Source organism: Mytilus trossulus, chromosome 1, assembly GCF_036588685.1.
Source record: "Mytilus trossulus isolate FHL-02 chromosome 1, PNRI_Mtr1.1.1.hap1, whole genome shotgun sequence".
NCBI lineage: Eukaryota > Metazoa > Mollusca > Bivalvia > Mytilida > Mytilidae > Mytilus > Mytilus trossulus.
The window spans coordinates 39,338,441-39,362,312 of record NC_086373.1 but is presented as its reverse complement, the minus strand read 5'-3'; the positions used below and the strand labels follow the sequence as shown (position 1 = coordinate 39,362,312).

The following is a 23,872-nucleotide window of genomic DNA, read 5'->3' as shown; positions in this document are numbered from 1 at the left end:
GAGAGCTCAAATAATTGTTGTCACCATCATTTTTTGGGGAAAATTTAATGTGATTCAATTTTTTTTAGTGTCTAAAAGATATTGTACATTTTATCAACATGCAACAAAAATGACTTTTAACTTTATTTGGCAAGAATTCTCACCATTATTTGTCATGCAGGTACCCCCATTCCCACCCTCATATAGAAAGGGTGAGAACATCAATTAGACAGAAACCCGACAACAAAACAAGGTTTATTAAAGTCAATATATAGAGGTCACCATATGGGTTTCAATGAAAAACTTACTATACCTTCAAAACTTCATAATTCTAGACATGCTGTAAATTAATTCAACAGAGAAAACCTAATAGTTAACACAGAAATTGCAATTCTATATATTGTAGAAGTACCTCATCATTATAGTTTTTCACAAGAAAATATAGGAAATAACAACATAGTTGTTTTACGACATGTTTTCTGGTATGTTTGTGGTTTAAATTTTTTTATTAATAATGATGATTATTGTTTAACTTTCATATATGATTTTTTTACCTTTTAGAGTGCCATATCACCATTTCTACAAGAGGTATTCATGCCTTTAGTTAGTACTATTTATCAAGTGTTGACAACTCCTACTGATGAACTGGACCAGGTGACAGCTAACGATAAGAAGATGTTACAGAGGAGTTATTATTTATTTATATGTACAATAGTGGCTAATGATGTGCTGGATGTGTTGAAAAATCAAGGTAACATATGGTCAATGAATATGTATTCGACATAGGAGTTAGATTACAATATGTACTACTGAAATTTAAGTTTTCATAATGTTTTTTCATATATAATGGACTATTGTCTGTTTAATTTTTTGGTTGGGTGACATTTCTTTTTGCAGATTATTGCAAATTATCCATCCATCTTAGAATATGGTTACCACAATGCAGGGTGATCACACTAACACAATCTTGGCTTGAAATGCATGTTATTTTTGCGGCTGGAAGTTAAACACCAATCAATCATCATTTAAAAAATTATTAATTTCAATTTTTTTTTTTAATTTTTTCAGACATGCAGAACTTAAATCAGGTGTTAATTACATTTATACAAGGTGCTGTTGATATTCCTGATCCTCAGGTATGTACTGATATAACTATAAGAAGATGTGGTAGGATAGTGTATGAGACAATTCTCTCCGGAGACTAAATGACATAGAAGTTAACAATTAAAATCACTGTACAGCCTTCAACAATGTGCAATACCCTAAACACAGTAAGCTATAAAAGGCCTTGCATTGTTCATTACAGAAATGTTAACAGTAATTGAAAATTGTAATCTGAAGGTTTGATAGTATTTGGAACTATAGGTATGAATAGATTACAAAAAATATATTCAAGATGTTTTATGGATTGTTCAAGGATTCATTAAACAGACCAAGGACTGCTTTAACAGCATTTCTTTTCAAAGAAAAATAAATGCATTTCAAACTGCAGACTCCAGAAAATATGCATCCATAAATGAGTATGACCCAGTTCATTTAAACAACTCTTGTAATAATAGTTTTGTATTATATATGATATTAATGTTTCTATTTCAGAGTCAGAAAATGTGCTTTAATATACTGAGAAAGCTTGTCGATTCATGGGGTAAGTCCTACAAATCTGAAGGAGTAATAATAAAACAAATGTGAAACATAGATTGATCAAATGAAATATACTGGAGATAACATTATACTCATGTAATATAAAACATTATTATGTAATTGTTGATCAGATCCTTACAGATTTTTATACAGCAATGAAACAATATTGTAAGATACATTGTAATACAGAAGGACGATCAAAAATTTTAAGTCAAATGAAAGACAATATCATGGCCAGAAGAAATAAGTTTAAAAGATGAGCAAAAGACTACATATACAATACACTAAAATATATTTATAAGATATAACCTACTAAAATAGAGAGATACTCCAGAAGGACTAAATATAATAATGATTTCAAATTCTGTTGTAATGATCAGATGGATTTTCTATAGGAATCTATAAATAGAAAAGTACTCTGGGCAAGGTAGCATTTTGCAAAGAATATTTTTTTCACCAATCATTTCATTTTTTGAATTGTTTATTTCTATTTATTAACAGGTGGAAATGATGGAATGGCTGGTTTTGTTGATTTTATGTATAAAAGTATTATTCCTGCTTGTCTAATGGCACCAATGAAACCTAGCTTTGATTTAAATGATGGGCAGACGTCTCTTGTAAGTTTGAATTCTGTGCAAAATAGGCATTTCATGTGTTCATGTAGTTTTAATTGTCATACTTTTCAAATCAAATCAATTCAGTCATTTGATCCTTTTTAAGTCCTTATATGTATTATAAATTTTGATTTTTTTAATACATTTTATAGGAAGTATGAGTTTGTAACTATCAATAGTGAAGTCTTATTTCATAGATATAAGAAGATGTTGAATCATATCAGTGCAATTGAATCAAAACTCCATCCAAGTCACAATTTGTAAAAGTAAACCATTATAGGTCAAAGTACTGAACATTAGATTCCTGACTTAGGACAGTCTCAAACAAATGCATCGGGTTTAAACATTAGGTACCAACCTTCACCCTTATCTGAAACAATAATGTCTAATTTCATACCATAATAGATTGTTTTCTTTTCTATTACAGGCTTTGGGTGAATGTTCAAATTGTTTAAGAGAAATTTATGGAAAGAGGGTAAGTAGCTTAACATTTAGATTTTCCTTACAATATTCTCTGCTTAATTTCTATGAACTGCACACATATTGCAAGAAATCATAATATGGAAGATTTGGCATTTATAAAAAAAAACACAAGTAAATCCTGTTATGAGGATAATTTTGTGATAAATGTCAAGTCAAGTTTATATATTTAATTGTCTGAATTTTTAAAAGATTCTAATTACTGTAGATTCATTTATTTTTATGGTTTAAGAGAAACTTACATGTTCTTGGATATTCAATACGTGGTTTTGCTGAAGTTGGCATACAAGCATATAGGAAATTTGTGATTCCTTGAACGTTAAATTTTTTGGTAAATCTGTACCCACGAAATCCACAAAAATTGATATCCAACGAATATTACAACCATTGCATTGAGTGTGTAGGCAAAGGTTATTTCTTTGTTAGCTTGCTTGCTAGGTGAACCTTGAAGTCATTATTAGGTAAGGTATACTACCCTCCTTTTGAAGTAGTCTATTCCTACAGACAGATAGATTGCTTTTCTGTCAGACTAGTCTTCTCTCAAAGAAAGGTAGTTAACCCAACCTAATAATGACTTCACTAGCAAGCAAGCTGACCAAAGATATTACGTTTGCATTCACACTCAATGCAATCAGCTGTAATGAATCCACTGTAAAAGTTTTATGTGTGTGACTGTAATTAATAAGAACAGGTATTTGTATCAACAATGAATAAATTTAAGTAATAAAAACAGAAGAAATATATAATCCTTAACTTTTAACAAGTTCAATGTATGGATAATCTTCTTTTTTGTTTTTTTATGATAACTATTAAAATTTTATTCCAGGGAGATGAGATGATACAATATTTACAGTCAGAATACCTACCTACATTACAGTTGTCACAACAACAAACAGAGGTTAGTTATCCATATTATCTGATGATATGGATTGTATTCTAATAATTGTCTGGTAACAGATATAAGTAACTGATCTTGTGAAGATACTCAGATGCAAATATAATATTGTATGATTTGAAAAACATTGTATATGACTGTCTATTTACAGCTGGTTTATAAGTTCGTCATTGTTTACACATATTTTATGATTTTGTTGGAACTATTTTGATTTTCATTTAAATATTTGGTTGTCTCAGATTAGTAACACTAAATTTCAAGAAAATTGTAGTCGACAATTAAAAAAAAACCCACCAAAAAGCTTTAGTACAGTTGTCAGTTAGACAACCACTATTTGGTTCACCAAATAAAAACATTCAGTTCCATTTATTATGTGCTTATGAATTCCAGATGAAATTGTTTATAAATGACAAATAACTCAACTGTGTTTTAATTTTCAGGAGTTTTGTCAAGTGTTAAAAGCAGACAGCAAAATGTTTAGGACATATTTTAAGGTAGGTTTTAGATTTATATGGCTTCTAAAAAATGCCAAAATATATAAATATCAAGGAATGATCTTTTCTATCAATTGTAGTAATCCTAACGTCACATAGAAAAATCGATAACAAAATAGTAAAGTGAATTTCAGAGAGACAAATAAAATATGAGAATTTTGTCAATGAGACAGCAATCTAACAAACATTATAGTCGCCGTCAGCTAAAATTCGTAGCGGTTATCGGTTAAAATAATCTTAAACTCAATCGCGTTCAATCGAGATATAGATTTTATCATTCCATTCATAAATCGCGAAAAGAAAAACCACTACTGACCTACCTTTTAAGTGATCACACTGTAATAATCCTGACCTTCAGCTGACGCGACTATAAGCAAAACTCTAAAATATTAATGATTGAAATTATTGTCTTCAGCAATTGACATAATATATTGAAAATTGTTGATCATGCTAATAGATGGAAATAAAAGGTTAACTTCTTGTCAATTGCAAAAATTGTAAGATTGTGTTGCATAGTTAATTAGTTGTACGCAAATATACCATATCTATATTTGTAATGTAATTTGCTTATTTATTTACAGAATTTCTTCATGAAGGCTAAGTCATGACGAAGGATAAGAACTGACTTTCCTGTCAGTTCATAAGTTCTGGTAAATTACAGTATTGTGTATGTGAGAGAGAAAAAGGGAGAGAGAGAGAATCAGGTGGACATTTGTTATATTTGGCCTTGTGAGAGGATCTATAAATAGTCTGTGATTGTATATATATATTATAATGAAGACTCATGTGTGTGACACATTATAATTGTATAAATGTTTATAGAATTATGGGAAAATGCAGGAAATATTTAAGGGGGTAGACCTTGGTTCAGGGAGATAACTCTTTAAGTCAGTTATACGTTTGTAAAAGTCAAGATTCATCAATGTATTTTAAGCATTTACATGAAACAGATTGGAATATCTATGTAACCTTGAAGCTTAGAATATATTTATGAAAATGGTTGACACAAACGTACTGATGATTTTAAGACTTATTTCCCTTAACCTAGGTCTACCTTCTATGAATGTTTATTTAAAAAAATGTTTTATTGTGTCTACTTTCATATCATAAGAAATCATTTGAAAAATTCACATACTGCTGTTCATTACTAATTACAAAAATTTCTACATCAAATAACAAATTTCAATCATTTAATGCAAAGCAATATAATATTGTGCTTTTTCAACTAGTGCTATTTTTTTTTAATTTCACATTTCAATAAGTTAAAATCACATATTATTTCAAGTGTAACTTACATAATTGGATATAAATTCATTCAAATTTCAAAAGAATTTTATTCTATTTTAGTACCCGAACTTTGTCATTCCTTTAATATTTGAGTATGAAGTTGTCACTAACTAATTTTCATAGACAATCATAAACCATTCTAGTTTTACATGAGTTTTACAAGGTCTTTTTATAAAGTGTTAATGTTTTAAATGTGAAGTGATGAGAATGCAAGCACAATATACATGGAGTCATGAAATCCTACATGATAAATATGCTAGTTACTGTATTACTGTTTAAACTTTCATCTTCATTCAATTGTTATAAATACCTTAGGAATGCATACTTGTGTAAAAATTTATTAATAAATTGACCTCGTAGTTCATCATGCATCAATGGTGACACATTCTTCAGAACATTATCAGTTTCAGACAAAACTTAATTCTTAATAAATGTAGTCATCACATCAGTTTACTTTTACTTGAGCTATATAAGTGTTATCTTATAGAAAAGATTTATTTTAAATAGTAAGCAATGTTAATGCAAGCACATTACTAAAGGTAGTAGCCTTAAACAAAGTGTCTAGTTCATTCATCAATAGAAAAATAGACTAAATGACATGCAGACCAATTGTAAATATTAAATTAAAACTGTAGTGTTTTTATTATGAAAGTTTCAGTCACAATTTTTCTAAATATACATGTACCATTAAAAGATGATGCATGTGTTATGATTATTAATATTTTTTCTAATAACAAAAAAAGGCTAATAATTGAATAAAAAAAATCTATGGGAAATGATAAACTTAACTGCTGCCAAGGATTGGATTTGGACAGAATATCTTATGTAATATCCTTTAAGCTCCCTCAGTAGTCCTGGACATGTTACTTAAAAAAAAGAAAAAAAGCGTAGAGCAAATGGGCCTGAAAAAACGCACCCCAATTTGGGTCATAAAAACTAGCATATGAGGTGCTAAAATTTTCAATTTTGAACCAAAGAAATTAAAGAAAATGTGACACAAGATTAAAAACTGAATTAAAAATCATCAGACTAGTTTTGACTAGGTCTGTTTGTACAGGTCCAGAGTAAATTTTTGATTAACAATTTATTTTATCATGCAGAAAAGCTAACTTAGGGATGGGGTATACCATTTAGGGTTTGCTTTATATAATAGATTTATTGCAGGATGAATACACATCTATATGCAATCACAATTTTTAAACATTAAAAAAGAATTTAGTTTTAAAATAGATAGAAACTTAGAACAAACTTAATTTGTTGTACTTTCATGTGCCAATTATAATGAAAAAGTGCTTATATCATAAAAAACCCACTTCATCTATTTATTGATCATGAAGGAAAGAATTATGTTTAATAAAAAACTATGAAATTCCATGACATTTTATGAACTTGTTAAATGAGTTTAATTGTATGTTATGGTCTATTAAGGTTATATTTGTACATAGTATATTTGTTTGGTGCAAAATTTTGTAAATTTGACTCTGAAAGAGCAGACTTGTTGTATATGCCTTATTGTAGATAATTTGAGGATGTGTGTGTGTGAGTGTAGTTTTGAGAGAGAATTGTTTGTTATTGCTTATGTTATAAACTTTACAAAGATGCAGCAACTTTTATCTTTGTGAGTTCATTTATAGATTCATGATTTATTGCTTAATAAAAAGTTCCACCTATACCATATACCAAAGATTACACAAGGGAAATTTGATTTATTTTTACTTTTACAAAAATTTACTAAGAGAAAGATGTCTACAATTTGTGGTTAAATTTACAAAAAATCTTATACATCAAGGGGTTGAAGTCATAAAATTTTGCTCAGTGCTTGGAGCACAAAACTCATGCCCGAAACACAAAATCCAGCATTTTTATGGGTTGATTCTTGAGTCTTGAGTAGAAAAAATCGTGCTTTGAAGTTTTATGACTGCAATGCCAGATCTAGAACATGGTTTGATTTATTGGTTTTATAGAGATGATTGTTTGAAAAGTACACTTCCTTGTTACAATAGTTTATAAGCTTTCCTCAGCATTTTTAAAACTAGTGTCTTCATTCTCTACTGTAATTAATGAATCTCTAAAAGAAGACTAAATGATATTACATAGATTTTAAACACAAGATATTTTTCATATTACACCTGATATTGGATTGATCAGTTGATATATATATACACCTAAAAATTTTGTTCAAGGCAATGACATTGGTGGAGGATTGATATAGAATGTGAAATTTAAAAAAAAGAAAGTTTAATATTTCACATTCTAATCATTATTGTTATTCTAGCCATTACTGATATGAACATAATCCTAATTATTTGAACCCATTTTTCAATAATTAAATCCAATTTACAGAAACGCTGCATGAATAAAATTCAACATGGTAAAAAAGTTGTTGCATCTTTGTACTTGTTAAAGTTGGAAAGTTACTTTTTGTGAGTATGTGAATGCTGATGGACAAAATAATGTGTTATTTATTGTTATTTAATTCCAAGCAAACTTTAAAAAAAATACCATTGTGGTGCTGCTTAAAATGTTATAGATTTTATTGTTAATTTATATATGTTCTTGAATCATTCTTATTAATTTGTGAAAACATTGGTTAGAACATATCAGATCTATAAAATTATTGACATTGAATATACTGAAAATATCCCAGTTATTGTTGAAATAAATGGCCTTGTATACATAACCAGTTGGAGATTATTTAGAATTCTACAATCAGACTGACATTTGTGACCTTACTATGTTTATATCAGATGTTAATATTGTCATGGCCTTTGTAATTACGGATATGCAATTTGTTGCAGAATATAGAATTCTTTTATGTGACTGTGTGTTATCTCGATTCAAAAGCAAAAAATCTGCAAAAAGTCATCATTTGACAATGTTTCAACTTGCATGAAACAGGACATATGTTTCCATTTAAATGTGAGGTTTTAAACTGTGTCTAAATGGTTTTTAAAGAATATTCATAAAATTATAAAAGCAAATTCCCATAATTGTCATTTTAGCAAAAATGCTACATTCTTAGCTTATCTATTAGTACTTATTTTTCATTCTCTGTTAAAAGACAGGTTTTGATTCAAATGTAAAGTTCAATAATTGGTAAATGTTTTTTACTTCCCAACATTTTGAAAGCTAGATAAAGTTTGATTTTAGCCTTCATAAAACTGATTAATTTTAAACTGAAAAACCAATAAAAAATTTATTTTAGGATTAGACTTTATGCTAAATTTCAGTTACTTTTAGCCACTTTTTCACGGGTGTTTTCCTATATTATAAGTATTCAGAATGAACATGCAATATTTAAATAGTCTGTGTTCATATTGACTTATTGGATGAAGTTAATCATACTGGTCGTTTTAGTCTGATAGATTATAATTTATTTGTTTTAAAAGTCCTAGCTCAAATTAAAAAAGGAAGATGAACATGTTTACAATTATACATAAATATTATAAACCTGATTGTTTTCTGGTTAGAAGCTATTTGCCATAACCGTATTTAATTTTCTAGATTAGCCTTATATTTGATAATAACTGGCCATCAAAATATTGAAATGAACCTCTTTACATGACATGATTAAAATTAAGGTATTGAAATACAAGATTGGTAAAAAAAATATTTTTTCAAGGGTAATACAATGTACAATGTATGTTTCTGGAACATGGTAACAATAATTATGAATAAACATTTTCACACTACAATACTGCTTTCATGATTGAAAATAAAATATTAAAACCTTAACTTCTTTTATATTTTATGAATGCAGATGTTAAGCTGTAGAAATTTGTATTACTATATTATTATTAGCCACAATATAAATGAACTAAAAGATATATGTGGTCAAGATCAACAAGAAAGCAAACCAACAAGAACAAATCACAAAATCTCGGTCATTAATGAATCATTGCCAACCTTAAGATTGATTTGGCTTTAACATCTGCATGGCTTGGTGAAATGACAAATACTGAAGCAATTCATACAAATAAACAAATATTTCAGAAATACATTGAAACTCTAAAGAGTAGTCTACACTTAAACAAAAAAGATAACATTTTGTGATAACGTGGTCGTCACCCTTTTGTATATTCCTTTATAAGTGAAAAGAAGTAAAGTGCTGTATTCAATTAAAAAACATGAACATGTATCAACTGAAACACTTTTAAAATCATTTTATGTAAAAAATACCATTTCAAGAAAAATAGAATCCTGTGCCAATCCAGCTCAAAAAATTAAATAGTACAAAATAATATTTTTGTTTAACCTGAAAAAAGCTATAGCTTTTAACAATCTAACCAAGAAGTCAAATGTATTTTTGGTGTAATGAGTGCCAAGAATCATTTGAAAAACAGGAAGAAGTATAATTGAGTCTAGAAATTATGTGAAATCCTCTAGATAAGGGAGATTTTAAATTAACCATAGTAATATATGCAGTTGTGAGCCAAATCCTAGATGGTAGACCCAGAGTGGTCGCCTATATTAGCCACAGATTGAATAATCTCCTGCTCTTGATTTGGTTATTTAGTCTCGAAAGAGCCTAATTACAAGATGGCACCATAAGTTGAAATACTATTCGATCTTTACGAACTTACCTGATTATTATATATCATTTTTTTAAGTTATAAAAACCTGTTTAGAATATACTAATATTTAATAATCAGTGTTAAAAAAAAGTCATTTTTATGTTCTAATATTAAAATTTGAAGTGTTATTCGGACATTTGAGGTACTGGATCGAATGCAATTTTATTATAAAACTGGATGTGGTTATGCGTAGCATACGAACGGCAATTTGACTATTTGTACACGCATGTGGGTACACGCAGACACTGCCTTTCCTTATTGCTTAAAGATGTTGACTTGACATTTGTTATATAGTTTACACCCTGACAAGTTATAGATCAAGTTCGAATTTTGTTCCAACAAATGAATTTTAACCGGTAGGGGACTATGTATTGTCATGCAATTCTCACATAATGCTTGTTATTGTACCATTTGGTTAGTTTATTCTCATGCACAACTCTAAATGCTCTTCAAGTTCATGTGAGTTTTCATAAACAAAACCAATCTCTGAAGGTCAACAAGAATTCAAAAGTAGATGAGGACAAAACACTACCTTGTGTCCAAAACTACATTCCATCCAGAGTCGGCGAAGGATTACATACTTTTTAAAAAAACTGGATGAGGAACATCATTTGATCCTGACATGGATAGCACTTCTGAAAGCAATACTGGTCGAATATCAACAACTTCTATATCCTATTCCAGAATGGGCCACTGTTTACATGCATACATTCATACCACGACCGAACCATAACTACATTTCAACAAAGTCATCTGCCACTAAAGACCAACACTGGAGATACCATGTTTTTATACGACCGCAAATTTTGAAAAAAATTTCGTCGTATATTGCTATCACGTTGGCGTCGTCGTCGTCGTCCGAATACTTTTAGTTTTCGCACTCTAACTTTAGTAAAAGTGAATAGAAATCTATGAAATTTTAACACAAGGTTTATGACCATAAAAGGAAGGCTGGTATTGATTTTGGGAGTTTTGGTCCCAACATTTTAGGAATTAGGGGCCAAAAAGGGCCCAAATAAGCATTTTCTTGGTTTTCGCACTATAACTTTAGTTTAAGTTAATAGAAATCTATGAAATTTTGACACAAGGTTTATGACCACAAAAGAAAGGTTGGGATTGATTTTGGGAGTTTTGGTTTCAACAGTTTAGGAATTAGGGGCCAAAAAAGGGCCCAAATAAGCATTATTCTTGGTTTTCGCACAATAACTTTAGTTAAAGTAAATAGAAATCTATGAAATTTATACACAAGGTTTATGACTATTAAAGGAAGGTTGGTATTGATTTTGGGAGTTTTGGTCCCAACAGTTAAGGAAAAAGGGGCCCAAAGGGTCCAAAATTAAATTTTGTTTGATTTCATCAAAATTGAATAATTGGGGTTCTTTAATATGCCGAATCTAACTGTGTATGTAGATTCTTAATTTTTGGTCCCATTTTCAAATTGGTCTACATTAAGGTCCAAAGGGTCCAAAATTAAACTTAGTTTGATTTTAACAAAAATTGAAACCTTTGGGTTCTTTGATATGCTGAATCTAAAAATGTACTTAGATTTTTGATTATTGGCCCAGTTTTCAAGTTGGCCCAAATCGAGGTCCAAAATTAAACATTGTTTGATTTCATCAAAAATTGAATAATTGGGGTTCTTTGATATGCCAAATCTAACTGTGTATGTTGATTCTTAATGTTTGGTCCAGTTTTAAAATTGGTCTAAATTAAAGTGCAAAGGGTCCAAAATTAAACTAAGTTTGATTTTAACAAAAATTAAATTCTTGGGCCTCTTTGATATGCTGAATCTAAACATGTACTTAGATTTTTGATTATGGGCCCAGTTTTCAAGTTGGTCCAAATTAGGATCTAAAATTATTATATTAAGTATTGTGCAATAGCAAGTCTTTTCAATTGCACAGTATTGTGCAATGGCAAGAAATATCTAATTTCACAATATTGTGAAATAGCAAAATTTTTTTTAATTAAGAGTTATCTTTCTTTGTCCAGTATAGTAAGCAAGAAATATCTGCAAGAATTTTTTTTAATTGGAGTTATCTTTCTTTGTCCAGAATCAACTTAAATCTTTGTTATATACAATATTCAATGTATATTCACTTTTTACTACCAACTGATAAATTTAAATAATCTCTACCATTCAGTGATAACAAGCAGTTTTTTTACATCTTAATATTTTATGATGTATTTAAATGAGTAGTAATTGTTGCAAACTCCATTAGAATATTTTAATTGAAATTAGTTTTGGAATAAGGGAAAGGGGGATGTGATTAAAAAATTGGGTTCAATTTTTCTCATTTGAAATTTCATAAATAAAAAGAAAATTTCTTCAAACATTTTTTTGAGAGGATTAATATTCAACAGCATAGTGAATTGCTCTAAGAGAAAACAAAAATTTTAAGTTCATTTGAATACTTTCATTCTGTGTCAGAAACCTATGCTGTGTCAACTATTTAATCACAATCCAAATTTAGAGCGGAATCCAGCTTGAATGTTGTGTCCATACTTGCCCCAACCGTTCAGGGTTCAACCTCTGCGGTCGTATAAAGCTACGCCCTGCGGAGCATCTGGTTCACAAATGATACACAATGGTCTTGAAGTATAGATTCTAGGTACTGACTTTGTTCATTGTCTTAATCTCTTAAAATTGTCACTTTTACTGTTCAGTCTTTTTTCGGTAATATTTACTTGACGTGTATCTGTACTTGTACATCCCGTCATTGTGTTGTTGAGCTACGGTACATTTTTGTTTTCTTGTCTTTCGATTTTTTGCTCATGTGCTTGGTCTATACGTCATTTTGTTTTTCCTCTCTGACATATTTGTTAGTTTTTATAGTGACTTCAACACATTGTTGACTCTATACCCCTATGTTCGACATTTTTACCATTTATGTCTGTTTCTTTTGTTACACATCGTTGTTAACATAACGAAATTTTATGCGACGGTCATACAAATGCGATTTTGTATCTAGCTCACTTTCTACATAAGACCATGTCTGTACCAAGTCAAGAATATGACAATTGATATTCATTAGTTTGATGTGTTTGAGCTTTTGATTTTACCATTTGCTTATGGGCTTTCCGTTTCGAATTTTCCTCGGAGTTCAGTATTTTTGTTATTTTTCTTATGTTATTATTGACTCCACCATAATTAATTTTTGACCCCTTCCATCCTGAGATCTGGTTAAGAGACGCCACATTTGCTAAAGTTGAATTCAATATTTTAAGAATAAACTGGATATAGATATGGAATACTAGTAAACAAACCATGGACTTCCGGATTTCCCGGAGTTTACGATAATTGTTTTTTTGGACTTATCTTCAGCTGTAAGGAATGTAATCAAGAGAGAACGTTGTATATACGAGGAAAAATTGTTGCTGAGCATTTGGAACACCGTCTTCAGTTATAACACACATGTCAGCTTATTGGAATGATGTCACGTTAAAGTCAATCAATGTTAACCGCCATAATCTCAATCTCCGTCGTCAACAGAACCACCATAATCAACCGCTCAAAAAAAAACAACAAAAAAAACAAAAAAACAACAGACGCAGGACATCCACACTACACCACCGTTAATCCCTTGGACACTCCCAAACATCTACAAAGAGAAGAGGAACTGGTTATAAGAGTAAACATGCATTTTTAGATATATTTTGTGGAATTTCTCATTAGCTTTCAAATGTATGTTCATTGATTTGACTCAAATTCTCATTTGAATTTTAACATACTAAAACATATATCCAAAATGAAAAAGTCAAAAATAAACTATTAACAATGCATAAGCTCAAAAATGTGTATCAACGTTTCATGTGTATATCTTTTTAGTCTAAGTTTTCAAATCAACCACCGAGATGACCTCCGAAGACAGCAGACAGTAATAAAACCCGTTATGAATATAAATATTAACAGATGGCAACCAGGTGACATCTTATTTGGAATTAGAAAGTTCATATAATAGGGAACATGTGTACTATAATTCAAGTTGACTTGACTTCAACTTCATCAAAAACTACCTGGACTAAAAACTTAAACCTGAAGCGGGACAGACCGATGGACGGACACACGGACCAGAAAACATAATGAACCTATACTACCGTAGGTTGGACATAAATACCGTACCAAAGATGGTCTGGTCTATTTGTAGTAGTAGATGTTTTGAGTCCTGTCCTTTATGACATAAAAAGATATATACAAATCTGAGACTGTTCCTCGAGATAAATTTAAGAAGTATCAATCTGATGATGTTGCAGCCTGGGCTGTTGCTGTTCAGAAAGGAATGCCAGATGTCCAAGTCAAGGTACCTGCTGTCAGTTATTTTTTTTCACAATTTTTAAAACGTTTTTATTTAATTTCAGTAAAATATCTGAATTGTATAATTGCAATTTGCCAGGCTGTTTGTATTCAGGCAAGAAAAAAAATCTATTTGACACGTCATACTTACAAATGTAAAGGAACACCAGGTACCATTTTCATGCAATAGTTTTCACGATCGTAAAAATACCCACAGAAGTATGGACTGACATATTAGGAGTTACAAACCTCATCTTGAAAAAATGGAACATTTTTAGTAAAGATTCACGTAATAGATGCATTGTACAGTCATCTAACCTTTTTGTTTAATCTGGTTAAATGAACACAGCCACATTGTGGTATATGATGTGAAGTACAGGACGGGAGATTTTTTTTAAACGAACACAGCAACATCTATACCGTTTCCAAAAACCTTAGAAATTTGGAAGTATAATTCACCAACTTTTAGGTAAACACAACCACACCATTTTCAACCGCTCGAAACGATCCAGAAACAACAAGGTAATCACATACATAATTTGAAGATTCCCGTAAAATTATCGAACTGTCTTGGATTAAGCGATTTAAGACAGCTTATTCCTTCGTAAATTTTACGGATGCCATCACGAGTTGGCTGGACCAAGTTGTTCATCACTTGGTTATATTTAACCCTTTGTAAAATATAACCCAGGGTTAAATCATTTAACCGACGGTTGCATAACTGGGCCCTGTTGTTTAACATGATTTTAACCCTTGGTTAAATTTTGTTAAACCCAGGGTTATATTTAACTGATGATTTTTGTTCCCATAATGCATTATTCCTATGTATTATTTCCTGGCAGCAAGAAATCAATATGACTGAATCAGTCACCTCAGACAAAAAAGGCAAAAAAAACCCAACTTCAGCAAGGATGAAGAATTGAAAGTTCAAAATTTGGTTGATATACACTATGATATAATAAATTCCAAACAAACACCATAACAAACAAAAAAAGCGCACAAATTTGGCAAATCATTGCTCAGCAGACAAGTGCCATGTGAGTTGCAATCAGAACTGCCAAAGAGGTAAAGGACAAATGAACTAACTGTAAAAAGGTGGCAAAGAGAGTATTTTCAGACAATAAGAGAGAGTCTGTTAAGACTGGGGGAGGTCCAAAGCAAAAGGAAGTGAGCACTGCAATTTCAAACATCATTGACCTCTGCAAAGATAGCGCCTCTTCCAAAGGCCGTTATAGAATAACCGTTTCACAAATGATATCGGATATCGTTCCTTACGTCGTAACTACAATCCCCTTCCCTTTCATATATGTGACCTACCGAATTAAGACTATTTAACGGATTTGTTATCACATAAGCAACACGACGGGTGCCACATGTGGAGCAGGATCTGCTTACCCTTCCGAAGTACCTGAGATCACCCCTAGTTTTTGGTGGGTTCGTGTTGTTTATTCTTTAGTTTTCTATGTTGTGTCATGTTTACTATTGTTTGTCTGTTTGTCTTTTTCATTTTAAGCCATGGCGTTGTCAGTTTATTTTCGATTTATGAGTTTGACTGTCCCTCTTTTATTCTCTGGGCCTAAATGACAACATACTTGGACAAGGGAACATATCTTCTTCTATTGATATTATGCATAAAAGACAACGAAATAATAGGTCTAATGGCAAACGTATCAATCAAAATCAACAAATTAAACATTGTGTAAATTATAAACTTGGTAATCTCCTGTCTATATTCGAAACAATGGTAGTCACCAATTATTATGTAAACTGGGTCAACTACCAATTAGTAAATTAAATGATATTTTTAAGGAGTGTGACACCATCCCTTTCTTCAGCCCACTCTATGAATATTCGCAGCTGTCTACCAAATCTGAAGATCATAAACGGCACTTTCTAAAAATTAAATATATTAACAGAGGTATTGATTTTAGCAACTTATCGAGTATATTCAATTACTTTACCGTTCAACACTTTTTACCTCCCTATTTTGATAACACAGATCGAACTACCTATTATTTCGTACAGCTACAAAAAAAAGCAACAGCAGGAGTATAAATATATATATATTTATTGTACGTTCGTACAATCAGGGACCAGTTGTTCATCTCATAGTTAGTTTTAACGCTTCGTTATACTGTTCTTAACTTGATTGAAATTTTACGATGGTAGATAGCAGTGTTAAACTATTTGAACAAGGTATAAATAGAAAATTAACAAATTTAAATGACGATGAACTTAGAAGGAGGTAGAGATTTGTCAAGGACTCTTGCATACCTTGGCAATCTACCCCAAGACAGGCTCAGCAAGTCCACTAACAAAGCAACATCACTGACCGTTGAACAGCAAGTATGCATTGCACTCCGTTTCTATGCATCCGGCTCCTTGCAAGTTATAGGTGATACTTTAGGGTATGACAAAGGAACAGTTTCTCGTGTTGTTAGTGATGTGACAGATGTCCTCATTGAAAAACCATTGATTATGTAACCGTTATTTTTTTTAACCCATGGTTAAATTTATTTTAACACACAGTAAAATACAACTGAGAACTTATGTTCCCAAAATTAATTATTCCTATGTAATAATTCATGGGACAGCAATATATCAATATGTCAGAAACACTCAGATTAGTGTTGGTCTTGTTTTGAAGCCTTGTAGATCCATAAAAAAACCCGAATATCTCCATTCCAAATCTATATCTTTCTCTCATTTCTCCTTCTGTCAAACTGGTGATATAACTTGATATAACCAAGAATTATGTTATTTAACTGTTTGTTAATTTAACCAAGAGATGAAAAACTAGGTCCAGACGCAAATGCAGAAAATAATACTCCATTACCTTGAAACTGTTTATCGTCGAAAATTAGATATGATCCCTATAGCCATGTTATTATGGGGACCTCAAAATCGTCCAGGACAGAGGTTAAAAGCGTTTTGAAAAAAGGACCTAGATATCGTCATCCATCTTAAATAGATTGGAAACAATATTGTCAATTAACCAAAGACGCCTTTTCCTCGTTTTGTAAAAATGGTCTGAACGGGAAAAGGCATGTTGTACATAATGGAACAAACAAGAAGCTCCCAAGAGACTGTGTCGCTCACCCAACTCGACTTGGGTTGTCGAAATCATATAAAAAAAAGACAAAAATCATAACCGATACTTAAATAATGATTGAGGCCAAATTTGGTTTATTATTGCATTCCGTTCTGTGGTTCCCAAAAGAAGACTTGTGTTTCTTATAGGGTCCTATGTTAAACCAACTCCCCCGATGGTAACCCTCTTAGATGATGGAACGGCCACTAAGTAACAACACTTGGTCAGCACCTCTTAAGAATCATTCATGCAATGTTTAGTTTTATTCCATTCAGTGGTTCTCTAAAAGAACACATGTGTATGTATTTCCCATAAGGTTCTTTGTTAAACTAACTACACCGCTGGCGGTCATATTGGACAATGGATCGGCTACAAAGTTACAGCACTTAATGAGCACCTCATTAGAATCATTCATGCAATGTTTAGTTTTATTCCATTCAGTGGTTCTCTAAAAGACGTTTGTTTGCATTTCCCATAGGGTCCTATGTTAAACGAAGTCCTCAACTCGCGGCCATCTTGGATAATGAATCGGGTTCAAAGCATCAACACTTGGTCATCACTGTTGTAAATACGGCGCGAACACAACGCGGCAACGTCACTAATGTCTTATATTGTAACGTCAAGACAGGTGATGACCAGTTAGCTGTTTCAGTTGATGGTGGTTGGCAGAAAAGGGGAAGTGGAAAAGCATATGACAGCTTGTCAGTTATGAACCTTTATAGAAAGATAAAGAAGGATTAAAAAAAAGTTTTGAGTATGACTTTATCATCTTTTCCTCAAGAATGAAGATATCCCAATATTGTAAGTAAACATTTGATTTCATTTTAAAAACTTACATGTACTTAAATTGGTTTCACTTCAATTACAAAGTTCTGTTAATATCATTCAAGTACTGTTTGATACTGTTATTCAGGATTTATTGAGTCCATTTATTTTTGCCTTTTTTTTTAAGGATGGACAACAATGTTATATTTTGATATATACTGACAGATATACCAAGGACAATATCAGCCAATGAAATGCGTAAAATTACTATAAATTAAGATAAATTTTATATAGGAAATTATTATAGCTCAACGTGCACGATTTGTCTTCCATTGCAACAGGGTTCACTATTATTCAGGTGGCTTTGACATCAACTTTCTGCCTTATTCATATGGACAATTTTCAATTATAATGTGTATAATTAATAATTAATAAATTTTTATACAGATAGTTTTTGAAGAAATTGAAAATGTAATAGAAAATGATAGTGTACGTGGGGCATCCCTGTACTATGGACAAATTCTTGTTTGAGTTAAAAAAAATTTTTTTTTATAGTTATCTCTCGCACATTGTTTATACACTATGTGTTTCCCCCTGCATTTATGAGTTGAGGGTATTAGTTATACTTATTTCCATACATAGGTTTATACTTCCAGACATATACCTATATTTCTTGTTATGGGAATAACAATTGTTTCAGAAGTACAGAAATTGTTGTTTCTTTTCAGTAGATACAACATAACTTTTTTTTCACCAAAAATGTTTACATATTAATGATAATTGTTTGCTCCATAATGAGATCTATTTTACACAACTACTAAAGGTTGCTGTGTATAATATAATGAAATGATGCTGTCATCCACATTTTCTGTTGACACTTCATATAAAAAAGAAGATGTGGTATGATTGCCAATAAGACAATCTCTACAAGGGACCAAAATGACCCAGCAATTAACAAGTATAGGTCACAGTATGGCCTACAAAAATAAGCAAAGCCCATACCATATAGTCAGGTATAAAAGGCTAAGAATTAACAATGTTAATCAAACCAAATTTATGCAACACATAAACAAATGACAACCACGGAATAACAGGCTCCTGACTTAGGACAGGCACATCCATATGCAAGTGCATTTCATTTTTTTTTTTACAAAATGGCAAAAATGACGGGAGTTAAATATCATTTGTTTAATTACAGTTCGCAACTCCCATATAACACAGATGGCTGCAGTGTGTGGTGATAAGCAGTGGCAAAATTACGTCTAACCAAAAGTACCCATTTCTCCATCAGCATCAGAGTTTACTGGCATTACTGTACGAAATGGACGAATGCATCACAATGGAAAATGTTATTCGGCTTTTTAACTATTTTGATCTGAGCGTCACTGTTGAGTCCTTTGTAATTATTCGGCTTTTTAACTATTTTGATCTGAGCGTCACTGATGAGTCTTATGTAGACGAAACGCGCGTCTGGCGTATAAAATTATAATCCTGGTACTTTTGATAACTATTGAATCAACTAATATATCTAGTGCTTTAGATGCATTTATTGATTTTTCTCAAAAATTGGAAGTGGAATATGTCTGTATGGACACAATACAATATCAAATCTTTTGATTGCCATGTTTAATGCTTAAGAAGCAGTTGAAAAAATCGAGAAATTTAATACTTCTGTGTCTGGTTTTCTTGATACCAAACTTTTATTTCGTTCACAACATCCTGGTTTGTCGTCATGTTCTCAACAATCATTAATTTCACATTTTCTACAGCAAGAATATTCTGCACATAATGCCATGGACGATGTAAGAATCCCACATAAACCATTCACTACACATAAAATCCAGGAAGAAAGTAGGAAAACAGATTTTTTTCCATTAGCTTATGCACTCTTTTGCCATGAAAGTTTAAATGTTGCAGCAACTAATTTGCCATCACCTCAAATTCTTGTGAATGAAAACATTTTATCAAAAACAATGTGTAAGAAAATGGCAACAAGCAACTTGAACTATGCGGCTCTCAAATTATCACATTCTAGAGGAGAAGAAGAGGGATTACAGAAAATTTAGTCAGAAAGTTGTGGAAAAGGACCGAGAGTTACCAAATCATCCAAAATTATTTGCAGCAATTTCTCTATATTTTTAGAATTCATGCAATGAAAGCTAATACTTTTTAGTGCAATTGTCTAATGTTAGCTTATCTCAAAATGAATATTATCTAGTCTTCATTTAAAATATTGATAACTAAAATTTCAAAAATCTTCACTTCAGAATATTTATATTTTAAAAATTGGCTGAATTTCTTGTAGAAAGAGCTCATGATTACTAATGTTATTAAAACATAAGCATTTCCTAATTAGTTGACAACAATGATAGCTGCAGAAATGACTTATTATTTAATATAGATCTCAACAGTCAAAAAGTGTAGGACTCCTTATATTATTTACTGCCCTTAACTTAAGTTATCATCAATTTCAAGCAAATTTCTAAATGTTTCCTTCATAATTTAAAATCTTAGGTAAATGTAATACAGAAATATTTTGTTTTTGATTCTCTTGCCAAGTGTCATTATAAATATACATAAAAATTGTGATATAATTTGGTTAGAGGTCTTTGGGAGTAATGCCTTATTGGGTTAATGGGAAAGTTTATATTGTCAGGTATTGCTTCTGCAGGGTATTACCCTCTCTACAAGAGGCAGTTAACGTATTAAAAGAAAGATACCGACAATCGAATAAAATTATACAAGCACACATGAAAGCGTTAGGCCAATCGCAAGACACTTATGGCTCATTACTGGTCCAATTAATTTTGAGCAAGCTTCTCGTAGAAGTAAGACAACATTTAGCAAGAGATCATGGATCAAACACATGGATTTTATACGATTTACGTAAAGCTATTCAGAACGAGATTAATATTATCGAAGCAGGTCAGGATTATGGTATCCGACAAAGATATTCCACCACGCCTACATGTACGTTTCTCATAGAAACACACGAATCTTACGAAAAGAATCATATACGCCAAGAAAAGTCGATTATGTAAACAGTCACGAACGTGTTCTAACAGCGAAACCATTTATGTACTGTTAACAATTTCATGCACCGATGAACTGTACACGAATTACAGACACAAATGAACGAATGGAAATCGTAAAACGTAGCAATCTGTGTTTTAATTGTCGCGGTACGCGCCGAGTCAATGAATGTAAATCTAGACACGTATGCCGTCATTGCAAGAGAAAACATCATACGAGCATATGCTATGAATCAATGGGTGATATAAGAAGTAATTATGTCCAAAGTGGAACTTACATGAATCAAATCGTACCGAAAACGACAAACATGAACACGAGCATCCTACTGAATTATCACAATCCTGAAATGTTGACAAATATGAACGATAAAGAGAGAAAAACAGAAGACGACACAAAAGTTCTTCACACATCACATAAGGCAAATTCTATCGTATTATTGAAAACAGCAGTTTCACCCGTTTGGTCCGATCGTATAGGTATCGACACAAATATACTTTTTGATGAAGGAACGCAATGTTCGTTTAGTACAGAAGATCTTGCTATAAAACTCAAACTGAAAGTGGACAACACATAAACTATACAACTATCATGCATCGAACGTTTTTTTTTTACTTAATTCACATATTCGCGAAAATCACCTCACAAGAATAATCTATGCTATGTTTGTTTTATTCTATTCAGTGGTTCTCTCAACGAAGAATTTATATGTATTTAAAGAGTCAACGACGACGAACGCTAAGTGAAGAAAAACTCACATGGCCCTCCAATAACGATAATAGTTAAATCGCGTTTAATTTACTCCTGGTAACTAAAATGTGAAAAACCCCGTTTCTTCATGGTATGTATTTAACTAAAAAAGTGGAAGACTGGCACAGACTTCTCAGCTAAAAGTATCACGACGAAAAGCCAGCCTTCAATAACCTCACTCAGAAACTTCATGGAGAAGCACAAATCCTACCCATCACGGTGGTCGTGTCAACGGTCTAGTCATGGAAACAGGCAGCTATTGAACTGGTCAATGATAGCCTATAATGATGTATATTTGTGTATTCATGTTTATGTTCCTAAAAAACGCAAGATGCATTTCTATGGTTTACATAAATCTTCTTGCAACTGGTTGAAACATATTTATTGATCAGACGCTATGAAGCATATGACTTTTGCTGTTTACTACGTAATATAATATTGGTGGTTTCGTATGACGTGGCTCTGTACTTATACATCCCGTTATTGTCCTATGCTAAATTTTATATAATGCTCGGTCTACATGCCTTTTTATTATTCGTTGTTAAATATGACGTGCCTCTGTACTTATGCATCCCGTCATGGTGGGATTATAATTTCTGTATTCTGGCTATTGGTTCACAAAAACGTACGCTAAACGTGAGATTTAAGTTCACGAGTATTTTACAAAGGTGACCGTAAACGTAAGATTTAAGTTACGAGTGTTTAACAAAGGTGACCGTAAACGTGGACTTGCGTTTGTATTAAGACCAGCTCTCTATTATATATAGCTTGTGAAGGAGAGAAAAAGTGTGCGTCGACGATTGTAACATCCGGGTAAATCGCACTCTGCTTCTCCGGAAAAAATAATGGTTAGAAAACCGAACTGGTCTTCGGCTGAATTAAGCAAACATGTGGAGGAGGTTACTCCAAACATTGAATGAATTAAATCAAAATTTTCGACCTCAGTTAATATGAGAGAAAAACAGCTTTGTGGCAGACAAGTAAGTATACATTTGTTTACCACTGTATTTCATTATTTGCTACGAGTAGTTGATTTTGCATATCAATATATCTGTGTTCCCTCAGTATTCGATAATTGAAGATTGACACATAATTGTTGTGTAATTATATTCCCCCACAAAAAAAAATAATAAATAAAATAAAATTACAAAATTAATAAATCAGGCTTTTCGGTATATTACAATAAAATTGATAATGGAAATGAGGAATGTGTCTAGGTGGATTGTTGTTCAAATGGAATGTAAAATAAGTTCAAAACTAATTTTATTACGGAATCCATGGCCGAAACGTGGTTTTTCCGACGAAGAGACAACAGCTGGAACAAAGAGCTAAAACCAACACATGGTCACCACTGTCTTCACAGTGAGAAAATCCCGCACCCGGAGACGGACTTCAGCCGGCCCCTACACATATAATTATTCTCTTGACATATCTCATTACTGTGATTAATCAAATTTTTTAATATGAATATTGGACTTTTGGAGTGCTCCAAAACAGGAACAACATTTACGGAAGAAAAACAAATATATCTGCTTTAGGTCTCTCACCTCTATTTTTGAACTTCTTGTATGACATGCACTTAAAGTCTGATTAATTTGAATCAGTTACACAGCAGCAGGAACGACATTGAACATTTTTACTAATATGTCTTTTTGAGTTTCTTTATTACATATGACGTGGCTCTGTACTTATACATCCCGTCAATGTGTTGTTTTGAAAAGGTTGAATTAAATTTGCTGAAAATTTTATAATAATGAGAAAACAGAAGACTGAGCAACATGAACATCGTAAAATAAACCAGGTGATCTCAGATGCTACCAAACTGCCTGTTCATCCTATGTCACCTGTTATTTTTCTCAATATATAAATCAAGTGACACGCTCAAAATATCTCAATCATTGCACCTGCTTAGAATGGATTTATGAATGTGTAAAATGTGTTACTTATATCACGTTAAATGTTGATGAACAAGAAAGTA

The 23,872-nt window shown here is 31.6% G+C and overlaps 1 protein-coding gene across 3 annotated transcripts in view; it reads left to right on the top strand.

The window, feature by feature from the left end:
* LOC134724113 (exportin-T-like) overlaps nucleotides 1-9,123 on the top strand; it is a 28,684-nt gene extending 19,561 nt beyond the window's left edge. For all 3 annotated transcript variants that reach the window (XM_063587435.1, XM_063587436.1, XM_063587434.1), the window contains exons 20-27: nucleotides 541-730; nucleotides 1,048-1,115; nucleotides 1,576-1,624; nucleotides 2,122-2,237; nucleotides 2,662-2,709; nucleotides 3,541-3,612; nucleotides 4,050-4,103; nucleotides 4,685-9,123. In XM_063587435.1, the coding sequence (XP_063443505.1) occupies nucleotides 541-730; nucleotides 1,048-1,115; nucleotides 1,576-1,624; nucleotides 2,122-2,237; nucleotides 2,662-2,709; nucleotides 3,541-3,612; nucleotides 4,050-4,103; nucleotides 4,685-4,711 (624 nt within the window). In that variant the 3' untranslated portion in view covers nucleotides 4,712-9,123. The remainder of the gene's footprint in view (nucleotides 1-540; nucleotides 731-1,047; nucleotides 1,116-1,575; nucleotides 1,625-2,121; nucleotides 2,238-2,661; nucleotides 2,710-3,540; nucleotides 3,613-4,049; nucleotides 4,104-4,684) is intronic.
* Nucleotides 9,124-23,872: the final 14,749 nt, after the last annotated feature.